This window comes from Malus domestica, chromosome 16 (assembly GCF_042453785.1).
Source record: "Malus domestica chromosome 16, GDT2T_hap1".
NCBI classification, from domain to species: Eukaryota; Viridiplantae; Streptophyta; class Magnoliopsida; order Rosales; family Rosaceae; genus Malus; species Malus domestica.
The window spans coordinates 14,321,792-14,345,652 of NC_091676.1; the positions used below are offsets into that span (position 1 = coordinate 14,321,792).

The 23,861-nt window shown below is 42.1% G+C and overlaps 2 protein-coding genes across 2 annotated transcripts; one reads left to right on the forward strand and one right to left on the reverse strand.

Moving 5' to 3' along the window:
- The first annotated feature begins 1,096 nt into the window (after positions 1–1,096).
- Positions 1,097–4,021, forward strand: LOC103421860 (putative disease resistance protein RGA1). The gene is made up of 3 exons (XM_070815963.1): positions 1,097–1,599; positions 2,471–2,617; positions 2,875–4,021. Exons 1-3 carry the CDS (start codon positions 1,097–1,099, stop codon positions 4,019–4,021), a joined length of 1,797 nt encoding a protein of 598 aa, XP_070672064.1.
- A 251-nt stretch (positions 4,022–4,272) lies between these two features.
- Positions 4,273–15,257, reverse strand: LOC103421861 (pyruvate, phosphate dikinase, chloroplastic-like). The gene is made up of 21 exons (XM_070815723.1): positions 15,127–15,257; positions 14,497–14,636; positions 14,189–14,245; positions 13,738–13,971; positions 13,460–13,597; positions 13,199–13,361; positions 12,872–13,107; positions 12,643–12,771; positions 12,355–12,534; positions 7,243–7,380; positions 6,989–7,153; positions 6,733–6,894; positions 6,561–6,650; positions 6,328–6,466; positions 5,975–6,152; positions 5,560–5,689; positions 5,252–5,380; positions 5,010–5,147; positions 4,841–4,918; positions 4,610–4,701; positions 4,273–4,531 (listed from the first exon to the last, which is right to left on the reverse strand). Exons 2-21 carry the CDS (start codon positions 14,620–14,622, stop codon positions 4,474–4,476), a joined length of 2,760 nt encoding a protein of 919 aa, XP_070671824.1. The 5' UTR covers positions 14,623–14,636; positions 15,127–15,257; the 3' UTR covers positions 4,273–4,473.
- Positions 15,258–23,861: the final 8,604 nt, after the last annotated feature.

The window sequence follows — 23,861 nt, forward strand, 5'->3', positions numbered from 1 at the left end:
TATGTGGAGGGGATTCTCTCGACGTTGCTTTAGGAAGTCTCGGCAGTCACGATAAACGGCTTTCGATCCTTCCAACCCTTATGCAAGGAGGTGTTTTCCTCCACTTCTCCTGTTTCGGGTCCAAGCAGCTGGGTTGAGAGAAGTCTCATGTTGATCAATGTTTTGATGATTAGCTCGCTCCTCATCAGGGATACCCATGTCGAAGGAAGGTGACCCTCCTTGTTGGGAAGCATCCAGATGATGGTTGATGTCCACAGGGGTAACGAGTTCACATGTTTGAGTACGCCTAGTTTCGTGGAGCATCTCAAAGAGCTTCTCATACTATTCCTGGAGGACCTCATTCTTCATTGCTATCTTGTTGTTTTTGAGATTCTAGCTCATCAACTTTAGCTTGAAGAGCAACCCTTTTTCCTTCCTTCTTTCGTTGCTTCGCACTAAGTGCAAGAAGGGTGTCATTCTGTGTGTTGTGGCTTCCTTCGCTCCCCATGTTGGAGAGAGATGCCTGGTCAAAAGAGAGTGTACGAATGGTGGAAACCAGCTTGACAAAGCTGAAGAGAATGGGAATAAGTATCGTTCCCACAGACGGCGCCAAATGTTGATGCACAAAATCAGTGAGGACTTTGGTACAACAGAAAGTGTTAAGTTTGTGACCTTCGCTAGATTGCTCCGGTCATTAGTATGGATAAGTATGTAAATGGATAGAGATAGGGAAGCAAACATAAAATGTACGTGGTTCACCCAGATTGGCTACGTCCATGGAGTAGAGGAGTTCTCATTAATTGTGAAGGGTTTACACAAGTACATAGGTTCAAGCTCTCCTTTAGTGAGTACAAGTGAATGATTTAGTACAAATGACATTAGGAAATATTGTGAGAGAATGATCTCTATTTATAGAAGAGAGTTTCTAGTTTCATTCTGACATTGACACGTGTCGTGTTGTGATTGACTTCTGATGTTGACATGTGTCGCACTATGATTGGCTTCTGATGTAGACACATGTCGCGCTGTGATTGGCCTCCTAGTTGGAGGGAAACTCTTCTGGGTCCTTGACGGTATAATGTTGATTGGTGCTCAGTAGTTTCGGGATTGGTCAAATATGGTACAAACAGATTTGTTAAGTGGTGGTGCCAAGGGAAGCAAGATTGTGGTAACAACTTGTAGCACCAAGGTTACCTCGGTTATGGATATAGATTCACCGTATGTGCTGCAAGGTCTACGAAAGGAAAAGTGTTGGACATTGTTCAAGAAAATAGCATTTAGAAAAGGAAGGGAGGAGGAGAACCCGATGTTGGTGCCAATTGGAAGAAGAATTGCAAACAAGTGCCAAGGCGTTCCTCTCGCAATAAGGACTCTCGGAAGCTTGATGAGATACACAACTAGCGAAAGCGAATGGCTGGCAATTCAAAATAAAGAAAATTGGGAGTTTCCAAAGGAGGAGAACGACATTTTAGCAATACTGAAGCTAAGCTATGACCACATGCCAGTTTATTTGAAACAATGCTTCTCCTACTGTGCCTTGTTCCCCAAGGGATATGAAATCGATAAAAAGTTGTTGATGTTGTGCGGAAGCGTCAAATATGAAACCAATAAGCTAATACGGTAAAATATGACAAGACAAATAATCCAAAGAACACAAGGATTTATACTGGTTCGGCGTAAGCCTACGTCCAGTTCCGAGACGGCGAGGAAATTCCACTAATATCAAAGGAGATTACAAATAGAGTTTTAACTCTCAAACCCAAATCCCACATACACCCAATAGCTCTCACTCAAACAAAGAAACAAATGGAGAAGAAGAAACACATATCAAATTCCTTCTCTCCCAAAAGCCACAACATGTAGCACAAATATCTTTGATTGAGTGATCACTAACAAAGGGGATTACAAACAAAGGAAGAATAGAAAACAGCAACATTTCTCTTACTTCTCTCTAATCTGCCGTTTCCCTTCTCTCGGCTTCTCCTCAAACATATAGCAGCTGCTGCCTTGAAAATACCAAAAGAAAAGCTCTTGACTTTTCTTCCCTGAGCCAACATCCTAACAAATTTCATCATTGCTGCCTTTTCTCTTTTTTGCTTGCTTTCGGCTGCACTTTCTTTTCTGCTACCTTTCTGCTGCTTTTCTGCAGCTTGTCTTCTGACCAAAAGGCATGAATTTCCTTATATAAGGCTGGTGCCTTTTTAATTAAACCCCAGCTGCCATGTGGCTTTCAAATGGGTAACAAAAGGCCAAACCTATTTGGGCTTGAGACAAAAAACTAAAGGCCCAAGAAGTATTGAGCCACAAAATCCAACAGTTGATCCAGCTGTGGATAGCTCAAGGTTACATTCACCCACCAAGTAAAGACAGCAACTTAGAAGATACCGGTGATACATATTTCAAAGAATTGTTATGGAGGTCATTGTTTCAAGAGGTTAAGAAAGACGTTGATGGAAATGTAATTAGTTGCAATATGCATGACCTTATACAGGATCTTGCACGAGCAGTTGCAGGATCCGAATGCTCAATTTGCAATGTTGATTCAGGAAACGTATCTGAAAGAGTTCATCATGTTTCATTTAGCCAATATCTGCCTTCCTCATGCGAAGTTCCGACCACGTTGCTCAAAGCAAGGAAGGTAAGGACATTTGTTTTACCACTTCAGTATCAAACATATAAGATCTCCACCAGTCACAGTACAATCATTTCAAGTTTGAGGTGTCTGCACGCATTGGATCTACATAACCTAAGAACTAAGGAGCTTCCGGATGTCATAGGAAAGTTGACTCATCTTAGGTATCTTGATCTCTCTGGTAATGTTTGTCTGGCGGTACTGCCTGGTTCGATATGCAATCTTCAGAATCTGCAGACACTTAAACTCAACCGGTGCTACAGGCTTAAGCACCTCCCTAGAAATCTCGGGAAGATGATCAGCCTCAGACATCTGGAGATCAATGGTTACTGCAACTTGACCCACATGCCGCCTGGGCTGGGAAAATTGATCTCTCTTCAGACATTACCAATATTCGTCTTGTGCAAGAAGTCTCTTTCTTCTAGTGGACTAGACGAGTTGAGTGGCCTGAACTGTCTCAGAGGGATGCTTCATATCGTTCATTTAGAACATGTCAAAAATGTTACAAGAGGGTCGAACAGATCAATCTTGAGCCAAAAGCAATGTCTTCAGTCGTTAAAGTTATCCTGGTGCAGAGAGGAGGACAACGGTAGTAATGGAGATAACATATTGTTGGAAGGCCTCCGACCCCATCAGAATTTGAAGGCACTGCACATAGCTGGGTATTGCAGCGTTCAATTCCCTAACTGGTTGATGACCAACACCGCATTGTCTTTGCCAAGTCTAGTTGAAATCACTATTGAGGGTTGGAACAGATGCCAACATCTTCAGCCATTCGACCAACTGCCTTCTCTGAAATTTCTCAAAATATGCTCTTTAAGTTGTGTCAAGTACATCAACAATGGCGCCAACTGTTCTTCCACTACTCGTTTGGTTGATGGGAAAAGAGAAGCATTGTTTTTTCCCTCCTTGAAAGAGCTTGTACTTTATGACTTGCCACTCTTGAAGGAATGGCAAGCACTGATAGTAAAAACCGACACCATGAGAACAGGAAGTACGCCGAAACATCAGTCGCTATCATTTCCTTCCCTCACCAAATTAACTATTATGGACACCCCTAGTTTGCTGTCCATGCCAATGCTTCCACAAGTCGAAGAACTGATTATGGTTAACGTCACTGAGAAGCTGCTCAAGTCAATGGTGACAGTAGTAAAAGCAGCTCTGGAAAGCCCAACAGCCTCTTCCTCATCCTCCTCCTCCTCCTGCTCCTCCTTCTCCTCCTCCACCTCCCCCTCCTCCCTTGCTATGTTGAAGTTTCTGAGAATCCAATCCTGCAACGATCTCATGTCTTTGCCTGATAATGGGATGCGTAGCCTCACTTCTCTTGAGCTCCTAGAGATTGAAGATTGTGAAAATTTGAAATCTCTACCTAAAGAAATGCATTGCAAGTGCACTTGGTCAGGAGTTTAGAAATGCTGAACTCTGCATCGTCTAGTAACAAAATGCTAAGGCGTCAGCTTCAGAGACGGTTGGGGAGGTTTATACAACATTGTTTTTTGAATACTTTGCTGAGTGATTCATCATACGTATTTTATACGTCTTATACTTGTGCTGTAGTTATACATAGAAGTATGGAATTGTTTGAAATATCCAATGTTATATGTAACACATGTGATCAGCGCAATGACAGGAACGGAAATGAAAAAAAACATGAAAAAAAATAAGCATTATACACATTGTCTACTTTATTTCAAAGACCGAAGCTGAAGAATTATACACATTGTCTACTTTATTTTCCTCAGTTCTTGAAAAATAACATGAAATAAAAGAACTACATAATTCTCCTTTATTTTGGTTTCTAAGATAAAGGACTTGAATGAATACTGATAAACTGCATTTATTTACAAGCTCAGAGTCACCAGTTACGCAGATCTTTCTGAGACAGCAACTTGAGCTGCTGCTAGCCTAGCAATAGGTACCCTGTCAAGGAATTTGAATCAGTAATCGATCTGGTTATAGACATGCAACTTATGTAGACAGGTGAAAGAAAATGAAAACCTGAATGGAGAACATGAAACGTAGTCTAGTCCGGCCTCTGCAAAAAATGCAACAGAAGAAGGCTCTCCACCATGCTCTCCGCATATTCCAACCTGTTTGTTTATAATCACGTGGGAAATTATCAGAAGAAGAGAAAAATGGAAGAAGAAAAATCTTGTTACCGTATGACGCATCATTCATATCAAGTTGACACCCCAATTTCATATACAATGCTTGTGCATTGCTGGTTACCTTTAAGCTAGGCCTAGCTGCACGACCCTTTTCCGTTGCCATCTTGACGAGCTGCCCAACGCCTTGTTGATCAAGTACCTGCAGAAATCCTTGTGAGACGATTCTGGTAATATCCAAGAAAACCCATTCGTGATGAAGCCCGCATGGACTTGCATAATATGCGACTAACCTGGAAGGGATCGTTTTGAAGAAGGCCTTTGGAGAGGTAAATAGGTAGAAACTTGCCCACATCATCTCTACTGTACCCGAATGTCATTTGTGTGAGATCATTGGTCCCGAAGGAGAAGAACTCAGCTTCCTTTGCAATCTATCATCGTAGATCAAAGAAAAATAAGATATTATTCAGCAGAATATGAATAATTCTTCAATCTACATGGAAATAACAAAGTCAGCCTATCAATTTACTCTTACCTCATCTGCAACCAGAGCAGCTCTAGGGATCTCGATCATAGTTCCAACCTTATAGCTCACGGTGGTACCCATCTCAGAGAACACGTTAACCGCGACACTGCGAATGAGCTTCACTTGATGACCCAGTTCCTGAAGGCAAAAATTTCATTTAGGATGAAATCTCTATCACTTTGCATTTCTCACAAATCCGTATGAATGAATTATGAAGTCAGCATGTTTACCAAAAAAAAAATGAAAAATTATGAATCCAATATCGTAAATAAATAATGAGAAATGAGAAAGTGAAGAAAAAGAATGCAGGATCATGCCTGAGGTATTCCAACAAGGGGAACCATTATCTCAGGGAAAACTTTGACACCCTGGTTGCTCATTGAGACTGCAGCTTGAAAGATTGCGCATGCCTGCATTTCGGTGAGCTCTGGGTAGGATATCCCTAGCCTGTTGACACATTAGAAGTTCTTCGTTTAAATTTTATCAACTCATTTATGCATAGAAGCATTCGTGCAGCAAAAACATGTGACACTGAGATATGAAACTTTTGTCATAGTTGCAAATAACATAGATCCAACGTGATAGGCAACCAAGTTTATGATGCATAAGAACTATGAAGTTACTAAACCAAGTGAATGAAGTTCATCAATTAAAGAACGTTTTCTGGAAAATTAAAAGTGGAGTAAATATTTAGATTGGAGAGCCCATGTGAAGAATGAAGAGCCACCAAACCTGCACCCGCGGAAACCAAGCATGGGGTTCACTTCTGATAATTTTTCAACTCTGGAGAAAACTTCATCCTCAGTCATGCCAGTCTGTGTAGTTAGTTGGCCAACAATCTGCTCCAAGTTACCTTCTGGAAGAAATTCATGCAGTGGAGGGTCTAACAGGCGGATTGTTACCGGAAGACCTGAAATTTCATAAATTTATGTGATAAATAAGCTAATAAAACTACAAAGTTAAAGCAAAATATTGATAAAATCTTAAATACATATACTACGGTCCTAACAATCGGAGGGCATTTTGTCAATGAGGTAAACATACTAACAAATTCAAATTTATAAATCAAATTTGTGAAAAAATACCATCCATTGCACGGAAAATTCCTTCAAAGTCAGATCTCTGATATGGAAGTAAGAGGTCCATTGCTGCCTTCCTCTGTTCAGGTGTAGCCGCCATGATCATTTTTCGTACTGCCTTTATTCTATCATCCGAAGCAAAGAACTGAAACATAAAAAACATGCGAAATATCATAAGAGATCTACAACCTGACATTATTTGTTAACAGCCAAACATTTTAGCAACGACAAATAATTACCATGTGCTCTGTCCTGCAAAGTCCAATCCCTTGTGCACCGTTATTTCTTGCTGTTAGCGCATCTTCAGGCGTGTCAGCATTTGCCATCACCTGTTGCAACATTACCATGAACATTGTTAGAGAAATCGGTACTCTACTAGTGAAAAGGGAAAAAGGGAAGGAAATAAGTCACCTTGAGACGCCTGACTTTATCAGCCCAAGACATAAAGGTTTCCAAATCGCCACTCAAAGCAGGAGGAGAAAGTGGCTGTTTTCCCAATATGACTTCACCAGTGGATCCATTGAGTGAAAGCCATTCTCCTTCATTGACCACCGTTTTCCCGATCAAAACCAGCTGTATAATCAATGAATAACCCTCATTTAATACCATTCTCTTGATACCTTATAGAAAAAATATATTGCTTACAAAGGAAAGCTGTTATAACCACCTTCTCTCTGTCATTTACTCGGATGTCAGCGCAGCCAGAAACACAACATTTACCCCACCCACGGGCTACAACAGCCGCATGAGATGTCATGCCACCTCTAGCTGTCAAGATTCCAGCAGCAGCATGCATACCCCCAACATCTTCGGGGCTAGTTTCAGTCCTTACCTGTAATAGTGCACAAAAAAGATTCTCAATGATGAAATAGGGCCATGGCTCAACATATTCCGGAAGATAAATATGATTATTTAGCCTACCAGGATAACTTTCTTTCCTTGTGCATGCCATGATTCAGCATCTTCTGCATTGAACACGACTTGTCCTACTGCTGCTCCTGGAGATGCAGGTAACCCAGTGGCGAGCACTTTGTCTTTGTAAGCCGTTGGATTCTCAAACTAATCAGACAAATGTATACATTATAGAAACCCAAAGTACAGAGAGATAATTTCTATCTTAATATTCCTCTTCTCATTTACTTTTCATAACATCCCTTTACATTTACATTTCGATAGCTATATATAGTTAAGGCTATGTATCAAAATATCTATGACAGCCTGTAAACATAACCACCTAACCAAACTATACAGTTGTAATAATACAGTTATAACAAGAATGATTTTCTAACTACAATTATATGAACTGTTATGACTTGGCATCTTTATCTTTACACCCCCTCAAGCTGAGCTTGGAAAGACTAGGAGTTCCAAGAGAGAGCTTGGATTGAAGGAAGAGAAACCGATGTTTAGACAGAGATTTGGTGTGAATATCGGCGATCTGATCCTGACTACAAACATACTGAATTTTAATCAGATTAGCAAGAACCAGCTCCCTGATATAGTGATAATCGATCTCCACGTGTTTAGTTCGGGCATGAAAAACAGGGTTGGATGCAAGTGAAATGGCAGAGATGTTGTCGCACCAGATGGTAGGTTGGAGCGTGAGGGGGAAACCAAAATCTCTGAAAACCTTGCAGATCCAGGTAATTTCCGCAGCAGTATGAGCAAGAGACCGATATTCAGCCTCAGTAGAAGAACGAGCTACTGTAGACTGCTTTTTAGCACTCCAGCTGACTAAATTGGAGCCAAGATACACACAAAATCCACTCGTGGATCGTCTATCAAATGGGCAGCCAGCCCAGTCTGCATCAGAATAAGCTGATAGAGTAAGAGGACCCTTAAGAAACCAGATGCCATGAGAAGATGTACCTTTGAGAAAACGCAAAATTCTCTTGGCTGCTTGCAGATGTAAGTCAGTAGGAGTATGCATAAATTGGCATACTTGGTTTACTGCAAAGGAGATATCAGGCCGAGTCCAAGTGAGATACTGAAGGGCTCCCACAATGGATCGATACTCGGTTGGATTTGCCAAAGGTGTACCACTGTGATCCAGTTTGACAGTACCAAGAGGTGTCGAACAAGGCTTAGCACCCTCCATTTTTGTCTTGTGCAAAAGGTCCAACAAATATTTCCCTTGATGTAAAAATAATCCTGCTGTGGTGCGTTGGACCTCAAGTCCCAAGAAGTAATGTAAAGGACCTAAGTCTTTGACAGGAAACAAAGAACTTAGCTTCTGAATGAACAAACGGCAGGCTGAAGAATCCGGACCACTGACCAGTATATCGTCTACATAGACAAGTACAACCACAAGAACTGGAGCCTTGAGAACAAAGAGAGATGCATCAGAGGAGGACTGAGTAAAGCCTAGAGACTGAAGAGACTGAAATAGCTTATCAAACCATGCCCGTAGGGCCTGTTTGAGTCCATACAGGGACTTTTTCAACTTACACACATGATTCGGATAGTTTGGATCACTGAAGCCAAGTGGCTGATGCATGAAGACTTCTTCCTTTAAATCACCATGAAGAAAAGCATTGCTAATATCGAGTTGATGAAGAAACCAATTAAACTGGACAGCAAAGGTTAACAGTATGCGAATGGTGACAGGCTTTGCTACAGGACTGAATGTCTCTTGATAGTCTAGACCCTCTTGTTGGTGAAATCCCTTGGCAACAAGCCGGGCTTTATACCTGTCAACAGTTCCATCAGGCTTCTTTTTGATTCGAAATACCCATTTACAGCCAACAATATTCTGACTGGAAGAAGGAGGAACCAAGATCCATGTACCAGTGGATTGGAGGGCATTAAATTCGGCCTGCATTGCAGTTCGCCACTCAGCAAACTTAGAAGCTTGATTGTAAGTGGTGGGGATATAATCAATAGAGGATGAGAGGGGATGTTTGGTAGCATTATAGGCCCGAGGCTTAAAAATACCATTTTTCGATCGAGTGACCATTGGATGTGTGTTATGACTTGGCAAAGGTGGAGGAGGTGATGGAGATTGAATTGGGACTGGGGAGACAGGAGCTGTAGGAGAGGAAGCAGGGGTAATAGGATTGATAGGAGAAGAACATGTTGGAGCAGTGGTTAGGGTAGACATAGGAAAATGGAGATCAAAGGTAGGAGAGCTAGGAAGGGTAGAAGGAGAGAATGAAGATGTCTTGGTAGTGAAGGGAAATGAGCTCTCATCAAATTGAACATGCCGAGAGATGTAAACTCGGGCAGTAGCTATGTCTAAGCACCTATAACCCTTATGTTGTAAGCTGTACCCAAGAAAAACACACTGCTTGCTTTTGCCATCAAGTTTAGAGTGAACATAAGGTTTTAGCCAGGGGAAGCAACTACACCCAAAGACACGGAGTCGAGTGTAGTCAGGAAGTGTGTGAAATAGTAACTCCCATGGAGATTTGAGAAGACCAGAAATGGGTAACCTGTTGATCAAGTAAATGGCAGTGGAGAAGGCTTCAACCCAATAAACTGAAGGGACTTGAGAAGCTACTAACAGTGTTCGGGCTATTTCTACAAGATGGCGATGCTTGCGTTCTACACATCCATTCTGTTCAGGTGTATGTGGGCAACTGTACTGATGAGAAATGCCATGCAAATTGAGATAAGACTGAAAAGAAGCACTAGTGAACTCACCCCCTGAATCAGAACGTATAGTCTTTATTTGATTGCCAACAGACTTTTCCACATAGTTCTTGAAATTTACAAAGGTAGAAAACACCTCAGATTTTCTTCGTAATGGAAAGAACCAGCTATATCTGGTGTAATCATCTACTAACAACAGATAATACTGAAAACCACTCACAGAAGGCACAGGGGCAGGTCCCCATACATCACAATGAATTAAAGCTAAACTATGAGGAGTTGATGACTTAGTAGGAGAAAAGGACAGTTTATGATTCTTAGCAATGGCACAATCTGAGCAGAAGAAGTCAACTGAGGATTTACCATGCAGTGCAAGACGATTACTAGAGATTACTTTCCGAAAAATGGTAGAGGAGGGATGACCCAGTCGACTGTGCCAAATCTTTACTGGAGCGTTAATACTGACGAATGCTGATGAAGAAACAGAAGAGATACCACTGGAAGGAAAGCTTTGCAAAGGATAGGAGCCATCTCTAACGGGTCCCCGCAAAAGCATCTTCCCCGTAGAACGATCCTTAACAGAGGATCCATCAGAGTCAAGGGTTAATGAACATGAATTGTCATTAACAAATTGAAAAGCAGACAATAAATTGTGCTTCATTTGAGGAACATGAAGTACATTGTTCAATTTAAAGGAATGATGAGGAGCATGTAACAAAGAGGAACCAGTATGAGTGATGGAAAGACCTTTACCATCACCAATGTAGACTTTATCTTCACCAGTATAAGGAGATAGAGACGAGATGTTGGAGATGTCATTTGTTATGTGAGAAGTTGCTCCAGAATCAATGAGCCAGGAAGGAGAAGAGGACTTGGATTGATAGTGCGCACACATTGCAGCAAGCTTTGCTGGAGGGATTTTACCAGAAATATCTGGATTCATGCGATCAAAGCAATCGATTGCCTCATGACTTGTATTCCCACAGATCTGGCAGGGATTACGAGCACCCGACGAAGATGAACCACGAGAGGAGGAGTTATGACCACGATTGAATCCAGAAGTGAAGCCATGAGTGTAGTTGCCCCGATGATTGCCTCTGTGTCCTCGATTATTAGAAAATCGATTATTCCGGCCACGATAGGAGTTATATCGAGAAGAGGTATGAAGAGGAGGCTGTTGAGCAGCAAAAGCCTGAGGTGGTGTAGGAAGAAGAGGCGGTAAAGCGTGAACCGAGAGAGCATGAAACGGTTCAGTAGGTGCATAAGAGGCAAGTTGCTTCCGTCGATTCATGGAAAGCTCCTTGGTGAGTAATAATCCATGCAGCTCATCAAGAGATGTGGAAGAGAGACGAAGCATGATGGAGTCGATGAATGATTCGAACTCATCAGGAAGACCAGCCAGGGTAGCAGCAATGAGATCTCGATCTGAAATCGAAGTGCCTGCTGCAGTGAGGGAATCTGAAATTTCTTTGATCTGCTGCAGATAATCCGCCATTGATTGAGAGTTCTTCTGAATGCACTGAAGGCGAGAACGAAGCTGATGAATGTGCGCATCAGAGACACCACCGAAGCGCTGCTCAAGCTTAAGCCACAGATCTCTGGAAGACGAAACGCCGACAGTGAAGGGAATGACTTCTTCAGAGAGTGTTGAATTGAACCAGATGAGAAGATTCTGATCTTTCTCATACCAACTCTCAAAAGCAGGATTGTTCGAACGATCTGGTAGAAATGGCGTCGGACAGGGCTCAGTGCCATCAATGAGTCCGAGAAGCTTGTACCGGCGAAGAATAGGGGCAAAGAGAGCACACCATGGTAGGTAATTCGAACGCTTGAGCTTGATCGGCACCATGCTGCCGATGTTCTGAATCGTGAGAGAAGCGTACGAATTTGACAAATTAGGGTTTGAAGAGGAGGAATTGGGATTCGGAATCTGAGAAGAGGAACCGGTGGGCGACGCCATCAGAGAACACAATGTAAGATCCAAGATGCAAGATCGAAAAACAACACTAGTAATATCTCACAGATCGAAGATGAGATGATTGAATGGAGACGAGAGCACGGCGGAAGAGAGGAGGATCGAAGAGAGCCGTGAGGCGATGGCGATTGATACCATATAGAAACCCAAAGTACAGAGAGATAATTTCTATCTTAATATTCCTCTTCTCATTTACTTTTCATAACATCCCTTTACATTTACATTTCGATAGCTATATATAGTTAAGGCTATGTATCAAAATATCTATGACAGCCTGTAAACATAACCACCTAACCAAACTATACAGTTGTAATAATACAGTTATAACAAGAATGATTTTCTAACTACAATTATATGAACTGTTATGACTTGGCATCTTTATCTTTATACATAAGGAAGTCATAAATCCATGGGTACATTATACAAATCGGCCTATGATATGTAAACTTAGAAATGAGCATAAATACCTGTGGATGAAGAAGTTGGTCAAGGTGCTGTGGTTCCACCATCTTGATTGCAGCATGCTTATTCACAAGCCCTTCGTTAGCCATGTCTACAGCTATCTTAACTGCTCCTTTGCCAGTACGCTTTCCAACGCGGCATTGTAACATCCACAACCTATTTTCTTGGACTGTGAACTCAATGTCCTGCAAATATTCCCCATGCTTTAAAAAAACTGTATGCTCCGATAAACCAAAAAGATGTGAATGTAATACTGATAGGAATATATCATATATGGAAATGATAACTCTTACCATCATATCTTTGTAATGTTTTTCTAGAATTTCACAGTTCTCCACAAGCTCCTTGTAAGCTTCGGGCATGCAATTTTTCATAGCATCCACGTCTTCGGGTGTCCTGATCCCGGCAACTACATCTTCTCCCTATTCATTTCAATTTTTGAGCTACTCATAAAACCCTAACAAAAAACAGTCTATTACTATCGACTTAGAAGGAGAAGTTTGGCATAGTTGTATCAAATACCTGAGCATTGATTAAAAATTCGCCATAAAGCTTCCTTTCTCCGGTGCTTGGATTCCTAGTGAACAAAACACCTGTCCCTGAAGTATTTCCCATGTTCCCGAAAACCATGCATTGAATGTTAACCGCGGTTCCCTTCAAACCAGTTATCTGATTGATGCTCCGGTATTTAATGGCCCTTGAGCTGTCCCAAGAATCAAAAACTGCTTTAACAGCCAAGAGGAGCTGTTGTTTTGGATCTGCAAATATACATGGGACAAGGACATGTAAACACAGAGTTGTGCCATGAAAAAGTGGAAAATATGAAGTTGTTGTCGTTTTACTGTGTACCTGAAGGGAACTTTTCACCCGTCGTTTCGAGATAGACATTTTTGTATTGGTCTACCAGCTCTTTAAGATCAGAAGCTGTTAGCTTTGTATCAAGCTCAACTCCTTTTTTACCTTTTAGTTTTTCCAATTTCTCTTCGAACGATGAGTGTGGAATTCCCATAACCTTCAAACATAAGATGGATGAATGCATAATACATCTTGAGAAAAAATATCATAAATTTTCGCATGTGAACATTGCTAGATGCATCAATTAAGACATACAACATCTCCAAACATGTCTAGGAAACGTCTGTACGAGTCATAAGCAAAGCGCTCTCCACTTTTTGCGGCCAAACCAGCAACCACCTTGTCATTGAGTCCAAGGTTGAGGACAGTGTCCATCATGCCAGGCATGGAAATCTAGATACATAGAGCGAAAATCAGTTGGTGCACAACATAAACTAATTCTTATTTAAACACACTGTTGTCCATTGTGCCATTGCTAAGATAAATACAGAATCCATAAAGGCTGTAAATTCGAAGAATTAAAAAACTCTTACTGCGGCACCAGAGCGAACAGAGACAAGAAGAGGCTTTGCAGGATCACCAAGAATAGCACCAATGTCCTTCTGCACAATCTCCAAGCCCTCTAATATCTCCTCCCATAAACCTTGTGGTAAGTCTTTGCCATTGAGTTGATACTCTTGGCATGCTTCTGTTGATATAGTAAGTCCAGGCGGGACGGATAGCCCAATGCTAGCCATTTCTGCCAGGTTTGCACCTTTCCCTCCCAACTACAATGCAAAGACATGACGAACAAAATTCAGATTCTATGACTAAATCGAATATGTAGGTCAATGGACAAGAAAAAACTGAACAATTCTGTTATGTAGCATAAACATATGTTCGATTGAGATATAAGTAAAACTCCTCGTGCAAAATCGGGCTGTACAAAAGCTAGCATTTCACTTTCTCATACTGGTAGCATGTCGAAAGTGAAGTAAAACTTACCAATGACTTCATGCCCTTGTTGCCTTCACTCTTTCCTTTTCCGAAAGTAAATACTCGCTGTGGACACAAAAGAGAAGCCTTTTAGTAACTATAGGCATCTTGAACAACATGCTCATACAAAGTTCATAACTAGTCAAAATGATCATGATAATTAGTAATGAAACCGCTCAATAAAAGCTCGATTTGCATTTTTTTCAGGTTTCCAATGTGAAACTTTACAACGGATGTAGAGGTCCAAGATGTCCCAAGGATTAGAATAATCTGAGGAGAGATTTTTATCTTTTCAACAGAGGATACAATATGAGCACCTTTTTTATTGTTGCTGCATTTTGATCTGTAACTGGGGACAGGACGGATTTTGCTTGGCCTTGTCCAGGCTCATACTTCTTCAGGTTTGGGTTCGTGGTCCCGTTTACTTTCACAGTGGACGGCATTTTTTCTACTCTCCCTGCTTGAGAAATCGAAGTAAATATTACCAATGTATATAAATCAATCATACAACAATGTTCAATTGATGAGTATTAATTAACTTCTAAGAAATATAAAATAATTTTAACTGAAATCATACTAATTGGATTTGAAAATGGAATTGTTATAAGCACTACAAAATAGTCATCGTGCACTCATGCGGCCTTGATATTTTTCATTAGGGAGAATGCATGATTGATTATTTTGGAGGGCCGATAACAGCTCCTCACAGAGAATTATTGTGAAATCTTAATAGAATCATACTAATTAGATTGAAAAAGAGAATTGTTATGAACACTCCAAGATATTCGTCCTGCACTCCTCCACCCTGGTTAAAATTCATTGGATGAGTGTATGATTGATGATTGACTGTTTTAGAGTGCTAACAACAACTTTGAAAAGAATTTGTTATGGATCAAAGAGTGAAATAGAATCCAATTTCATTCGAATGAATATGCACATATACATACTTGCTGAAGATTGAAGAAGAGTGAGAACGGCTGCAAAAGTTGCTAAGTGATCTTGAGCTCCAACTCTTGGTTTGTCTGTGAGTGCAATGGTGTGATGAATTGTAGCGCCAACTCCTCCTTTCAAAGGCACAGCCACCTGGCGGAGATGATGACATGTAAGAAGCCAAATATTATTCTTTACCACTCGCTTAAGTAATATTAAGAGCCTTTTTAGTTGGTGACGAGTTGAAAACGGAGATCTAGATCCGAGCACAGTCAAGTTGACTAAATCAGTTATTGTTTGGATAACTCTATGATAAATATTAATATTAATACCTTTATAAATAAATAAATAAAAGCTGTTATTATAGTGGACGGTGTCTGATGATGACTTGGCAAACTCTCAAGTCCAAAGTTGTGTTATGATATAATTTCTGACCAAGCAGGCGACGGAACAGAATCAGCTTAGAGACGCCGAAAGCGGTGGTGCTCCGTGCGAGCGTGCCAACGCTGTGCCTTGTGCACACCAAACCTAATCAATAACCACGTCATTTTAGAAATAATCGTTTTTCTTGTTTATTTATATACTTTCTAAATTACCCAAAACCCAAAACCCAAAACTCTACCAACTATTTATCTTTTTTTACAAAAAAGGAAACTATGAATTTAATAATAAATTTGATTTCTCTTATTTTGATTTTGTAGCAAAATATATTTATTGGTTCGATTTTTGTATTGTTATTTAGTTGGAAGATGTTCTATGTTCGAATCACTCCTTGAACATCTAACGTCCTTCCTCCCGTGAACGTGAGATTTATTCTCAAAACCTTCTCTGATTGTAGTTTGGCATCGACTCTCTAAAGAGGAAGCTTGCTAGAATGGCTCATAAACTCACACTACTAGAAATCATGGCCAAACACCGTCCGAAATGCCATTTAGTCACGTTTTAAATAAATGTGCGCACAGTGGTTTAGGCTTTGAATGGACACAATTCCTTCAACCGAAGAAACCATAAAACTACACAGCCCAGTTCTACCAAATCAAATCTAACGGCAAGCAAAAGACAATAGAAGAACAAGCCTAAACAAAAAGGCAAAAAAAAAAAAAAAAAAAAAAAGGGAAAAAAAATGCCCAATAGAAACATAAGAGAGCTTTGAAGTTCTTCCAGGTTTGGAATTATTTTTCCACATTTTGTGAATTTGTGTGAACAAAATTTTATTATCACACCACCCTTGTGAGTATGTACGATCGCGCGCACACATCATTAACATGATCGTGAATTATAAGGAAAAGAAACTCTGGTTTCCAGCTAACATTTAGGAAGCGTATTGATTGGATTGAGTAAAGCTTCACTAATTTTGTAAGGAAGACGAATGTCATTTAACTTCTGTAATTGTCATTCGAGATTTATATTCACAACATAAATAATTTTAGATGAGATATTTGACAAAACTACAAATGTTATTCTTTACCACTCGCTTAAGTAATATTAAGAGCCTTTTTAGTTGGTGACGAGTTGAAAACGGAGATCTAGATCCGAGCACAGTCAAGTTGACTAAATCAGTTATTGTTTGGATAACTCTATGATAAATATTAATATTAATACCTTTATAAATAAATAAATAAAAGCTGTTATTATAGTGGACGGTGTCTGATGATGACTTGGCAAACTCTCAAGTCCAAAGTTGTGTTATGATATAATTTCTGACCAAGCAGGCGACGGAACAGAATCAGCTTAGAGACGCCGAAAGCGGTGGTGCTCCGTGCGAGCGTGCCAACGCTGTGCCTTGTGCACACCAAACCTAATCAATAACCACGTCATTTTAGAAATAATCGTTTTTCTTGTTTATTTATTTACTTTCTAAATTACCCAAAACCCTACCACCTATTTATCTTTTTTACAAAAAAGGAAACTATGAATTTAATAATATTTTTTTTTTTTTTTCGAAAGTTAAGATTGTATTGAAATCAATAGGACTAAAGCCTAACCATTACATTGGCATCCTCTGCTAAAATATTAAATAAGAATTCAGGACCTAATTCATCCCAGCCAAATCTCCCGCCATGCTTAACAACGTACGCCGCGATCGAATGGGCAGCACGATTGCATTGACGAGGGGTAAAGCAAAACCGTACCACCGGAAAAACACAAGTCATCCTCCAAATATCTTGGATATAGACCTCAAGCTTCACATCAACTGTCGTCTCCTTATTGAGCATATTGATCAAGCCTTTAGAATCCGATTCCACCACCAAACATGTACTTCCCGCCCAAACCTCACTCCCCACCACCGACTCCAAGCCCCGTCTAATTGCCTCTGCCTCCGCCATAATGGCGTCCCCGAACCGTTCCCCTCCCATTCCTCCTGCGAGCAAAGGAAGACCGGCAAAATCCCTAAGGACCCACCCAACTCCTCCCTCTCCCGTGGCCTTTTTCCAAGCAGCATCACAATTCAACTTCAACGTACCAAACAGCGGTTTTTGCCACAATAGTAGCCCTACCTCTTCTCTCCTTTCCCCCACCACGATACCATCGCCATGCCTCACCCCTCCCTCCCCGCTACCTACCCTACGTCCCCCCCGTACCCTATCCCACCTATCACTGCCCAAGGCCCCAGTGCCCCTTTCCGAAGTATCCGAAGCCGTTCGAAACTCCTCCACATGCCGGTGCCAAAGCTCCACAGCCACCCGTGGCTCCGTCGTCACCCCCTTGAAAAACAAGTCATTTCTGCACTTCCAGATACGCCAGAATCCAAAAACCACCTGTTGCAAGATCAAATCCGCATCCTCCACATTCTCCAGATGCTTCACAACCAACTTCCAACCCTCCAAGAAATCCTGGACATCCAAAGCCGCCATATTCAATTGCATCGATGTTCCAAACCAAAAGCTACGGCTAAACTCACAATTAAAGAATAGATGAGCCTCAGTTTCATCATTGACTCCACACAGCTCACATCTATTTAAAATATGAATTCGTCGTCGTTCCAAATTATGCCTTACCGCCAACGCCCGCCTACCAGCCTTCCACATAAAAAACTGGAGCTTTGGCGGAACATCGAGAAGCCAAATCTTCTTCCACAACCCCCCCAAGGAACCCATAGAACTCGACATCCCCCTCCCTTTCCTCCCAAACTCTCCATTTTTCATCATATCCATTGCAACATGGTAACCCGACCTTACCGTATATACTCCGGTCTTTGTGTAGTGCCAAATTCTTTTGTCCGCACACCCATACCGACTAAACGGAATAGCGCGGATCAAAACCATATCCTCCGGTGCCACTCCCCTTTCTAACGCCTCCAAATTCCACCCTTGCCTATCCACCGTCATCAACTCACACACCCTAGTATTAGGATCCAAACTCCGCAGCACCGGCTTAAACGAGTGGGGTTTGGGAACCCATGGATCAGCCACCCTAACCGTCTCTCCATTACCCACCCTCCATCGAAGCCCCCGAAGCATAATTTGTCTCCCCAAAAGAATCCCTTTCCACCCCCAAGAAGAGTTCTTTTGTTGTCGGGCCTCCACAAACGAAGAATGTGGAAAATATTTATCCCTAAGCACCATACTAAGCATCGACTCCGGTTTATCCATCACCCTCCACCCAATTTTCGCGAGCATGGCCAAATTAAACCCAACAAGGTCACGGAATCCCAACCCTCCCATCTTCTTACTCTCAGTCAATTTGTCCCATGCCACCCAATAGCATCCCCTAGTGTTCGGTTGATTCCTCCAAAAGAAATGAGCAATGACTCGCTCCATCTCTTTACACAAAGTCACCGGTAATTTAAAACATGCCATAACATGGTTCGGCATCGCCATTGTGACCGATTTGATCAATACCTCCTTACCTGCCGGGGACAAAAACTGTTCCGCCCATCCATCAATGCGACTTTCCATACCACGTCGTACAGATTCAAATACCGCCTTCTTCGAATGCCCAAAATCTGCCTGGATCCCCAAATACTTACCAAAGCCGTCTCGTGCCTGAATATTCATTCTAGACACAATACGCTTTTTAGTCTTCTTATAACACCATTTCCCGAAGAAAATAGAACTTTTCGCCAAGTTAATAATTTGGCCAGACTCCCGCCCATAGTTCTCCAAGATCCGAATAACAGTCCCCACCTCATTTTCATCCGCTTTACAAAAAACCACTGAGTCATCTGCAAAAAACAAATGCGAGATGGCGTGTGCTCCAGGTGCCACCCGCACCCCACTAATAAGCCCTGCCCTTTCATTTGCCCGAATATACGCAGATAATGCTTCTGCACATATGAGAAAAAGAAAAGGTGACAACGGATCACCCTGCTCAAACCCCTCTGGGGTCGGAAGAAACCCGAGGGAACACCATTGATTAGCACGCTATACGACACCGACGATATACATTCACGAATCCAAGCGCAAAAAGATGGATGAAAACCCATATTCCTCATAACATCAAGGAGAAAATGCCATTCCACACGATCATACGCTTTTGCCATATCCAGTTTGACTGCCATCCTACCATTCTCGCCTTCCACACCTTGTTTTAGGGAATGCAAAATTTCATGGACAATCAAAATATTATCATGTATCTGACGCCCAGGGACAAAAGCTGATTGATTACCACTAATAATTCTGTCCATCACATTTGTCAGCCTTCGAGACAGAACTTTAGCAATAATTTTATACACAACATTACATAACGCAATCGGCCTAAGTTCCGTCATTCTTTTCGGATTCTTCACCTTCGGAATTAAAACAATATGTGTGTGATTAACCTTCTTGAGCAATCTCCCCGAGTGATGAAACGCCTGGACCATCCGTATAATATCCTCTCCCACTACCTCCCAATGATCCTGAAAGAACCCAGCAGTGAATCCGTCAGGACCAGGAGATTTGGTAGCTGGGATTTGAAAAGCGGCATCCCTAATCTCCTCAGCAGAAAAAAGCCTAATAAGTTCAGCATTCTGTCTCCCATCTACCTTAATCTCCACACACCCCGCCACCTCACCTTCTAACCTTGAGCCACCAGAATGAAACAATGTATTAAAATAATGAAGCACAATCTGCTGAACACAGGTCGGATCCTTGTGCCATACACCGTGGATATCTTCCAGCCCCACGATCTGATTGTTTCTTCGCCGTTGAACCGTTTGAGCATGAAAAAACTTAGTATTTTTATCCCCTTCTCGGAGCCACGTATTCCGAGATTTAACTTTCCAATATAACTCTTCCTCCTTCAGTGCCACAGCCAAAGCCTTCTCCTTACCCCTAAGATAATCATGCCGCACATTCTCATCCATCAACCCCTTTCGAATCTCCTCACGCAGTTCCACAATTCGGCGTTGCGAATTGGGTTTCGTAACCCGCTTCCATTCTCCCAACTGGCGCCTGGTTCCCTTAAGTTTTTCAGAAACCTTGAATGCTACTGATCCCACCACCGAAACCCTCCAAGCATCCTTGATAATCTCTCGACATTCCGGTGTCTTCCCCCATCTAGAATCATACATAAAACGCCTCGGCACTCTCTGAAACTTCCCTTCAGAGGACAGAACCAACATGGAATGATCCGAGCCCTCCAACTCCACATGCAAAATTTTCGCATGAGGAAATAAAGTAACCCACCCCGCCGTTGCCACCCCACGATCAAGTCTTTGTTGTATCAGTCCCTCATCCCGTTTATTACGCCATGTGAACGGATAACCTTCAAACCCGAGATCAAGTAACTCATTTGCTGCTAAAAATTCTCGGAAATCCCTCGTACTCGCCATGGATCGATAGTTTCCTCCATCATTTTCCACATCATCCACAATATCATTAAAATCCCCAATCACCACACACTTCCCAGTCATTCCACTAATCCGTTTACCCAACTCATTCCATTGTCTCTTCCTGCGTTTGGCGTCAGTACTTGCATAAACCGCAAGCAATGACCAGTCCGAGTGGAGTGGATCACACCCCACTCCCAGTTCGATATAAAACCTACTCCATACAATACTAGAAATGTTTGCCTCATCCTTCCAAAAAACACACAACCCACCACCGATACCCGTTGGTTCCACCGGTTGCATGAAATCCATGCGTAGTAACTTACGTAAATATTTGTAGCGATCACTCTTATTTTTTGTTTCGAGTAAAATCACCACCACGGGGTTGTGAATCCTCACTTGCTCTACCAGAGCATCAACCGTCAAGGACCCCCCAATTCCTTGACAGTTCCAGCATAATGTTTTCATGGCGACCGTGGAGACCCATCACGGCTGGTCTCCAAAGCCACAGAAAGAATAAGAGCACGTTTCTTGCCCCTGGTAGTGCCGTCCCTATACAACCCCGCGTTCTCCACCTCCACCATCTCACTTTTCCTTTTCTTACTTCTATCCTCCCTACTTAAAGCATCAATGATTGTACCCAACTCAAACGGGTCCGAATCCTGAGTTGCAACATACCCCACTCCATTCTCTCCCTCCTGCCCCTCTTCCCCCTGCTGCATCCCCATCTCTTCATACACATACTGCCCATTCCCCAGATTCCCCTCCTCCTCCGTACCCAGCGGAATATTCAAATCAAATTTTGCCGACCGTTGCACCTCCACTACATCATCCCCTAGTCTCCCCACAGGCTCATGGAAGTCAAACAAAACTACATTCTCCACACCCGGGACCACAACTCCTCCCCGCCGAATAAGACCTGCATCAAAAGCACGCTCCCGCGCTTTACGAGCCTCATCTTCCGCCTGTTGACATTGTGACTGTATATCCTCCCGGCTACCAATCTCGACACCAGACATACTAGCATCTGCATCACATGTCGCCGCAGGTGAAATCGTATTTATGTCATCAATACTTCCCGCAGTAGGACTGTCATTCCGTTGGCGACTGTACTCCCCTCTCCTACCTTTCAACCCACCCCTCAGATCACCATGCACGCCCTTATGTTTCAAATCCTCATCTCGTTTGAATTCCATAGACCTCCGACTGCCATCTCTCACCATTGGATGCTTCGCTCTACGCGACGGAGAGCGAATAGGGTTCCCTCGTAAATCTGCCCGAGCCTCAAGCCCCTCATAGAGAAGAACTCTCATTGATCCCTCATGAGCATCCCCCGCAGACAATCCTTGCCCTGCATGAAGTTCATGTGCCTGCTGACAAACCCTGGTCACGTGCCCTAATCTCCCACAGTACAAACAATAATTAGGTAATCCCTCATACTGAAATTTTACCCACACTCGCCCTTCATCTGGAAACTGTACTATCGTCCCCCGCATCAGAGGTTCACGCAAGTTAAAGCGAATACGTACCCTCAAGAATCGTCCAATACAATCCCGACTACTGGATTTATCAACTGATAAAACCCTACCAATCGTGCCCCCTATTGCCGTAGCCACCGCCGCCGTCATACTCAGCGGTGGAACCATATGTATCTGCACCCACATATCCCCTATGGACAGGTCCCTCCATCGTTATGTGCTTCTATGAGTGCATTCCCCCACCATTACGAAATCATCCCTGAATGTCCATGGAAAATCTGAATCAACCACACGCTGCATGTCGCTCTTTGCCACAAACCGGATCAGGAACCGCCGGTCCCCAACAACCCGAATAGAAACCCCCTCCTTCCCTCGCCACAGTGAAGTAAAGCAGTCGATAAAAGCATCCGCGTTCACTGTCCGCTCCGTTAGTACTTCCGCCACCAGAATGAACTTAAACCCTAACAATGCTCCTTCCACATCCTGACGGCCGATGACCACTCCCTCCTTCTCCCTATCAGTGAGATTGAGTTTATCCCCCAAAGTCTGACCTAATTCCTCCATGAGCCCAGTCGTACTCGATGCCTCCATCGCAGCACGCCGTCGTCAAAACCCTAATTTTTCAAACCCTAGTCGACAGTTTCGTGTGCTCCGACTTTCCCGGACAAAACCTCCTTACGAGGACTCTTTTCAATCCAAGTAAAAAATAGGTGTGATTTTTTAATTTAATAATAATTTAGATTTCTCTTATTTTGATTTTGTCGCAAAATATATTTGTTGGTTCAATTTTTGTATTGTTATTTAGTTGGAAGATGTTCTATGTTCGAATCACTTTTTGAACATCTAATGTCCTTCCTTCCGTGAACATGAGATTCATTCTCAACACCTTCTCTGATTGTAGTTTGGCATCGACTCTCTAAAGAGGAAGCTTGCTAGAATGGCTCATAAACTCACACTACTAGAAATCATGGCCAAACACCACCCGAAATGTCATTTAATCACGTTTTAAATAAATGTGCGCAAAATGATTTAGGCTCCGAATGGACACAATTCCTTCAATTGAAGAAACCATAAAACTACACAGCCCAATTCTACCAGACCAAATCTAACAGCAAGCAAAAGACAACAGAAGAACAAGCCTAAACAAAAAGGCAAAAAGGCCAAAAAAAAAAAAAAACAACAACAAAAAAAAAAAGGGAAAACAAAAAAAATGCCCAATAGAAACATAAGGGAGCTTTGACGTTCTTCCAGGTTTGGAATTATTTTTCCACATTTTGTGAATTTGTGTGAACAAAATTTTATTATCACACCACCCTTGTGAGTGTACAATCGCGCACACACATCATTAACATGATCGTGAATTATAAGGAAAAGAAACTCTGGTTTCCAGCTAACATTTAGGAAGCGTATTGATTGGATTGAGTAAAGCTTCACTAATTTTGTAAGGAAGACGAATGTCATTTAACTTCTGTAATTGTCATTCGAGATTTATATTCACAACATAAATCATTTTAGATGAGAT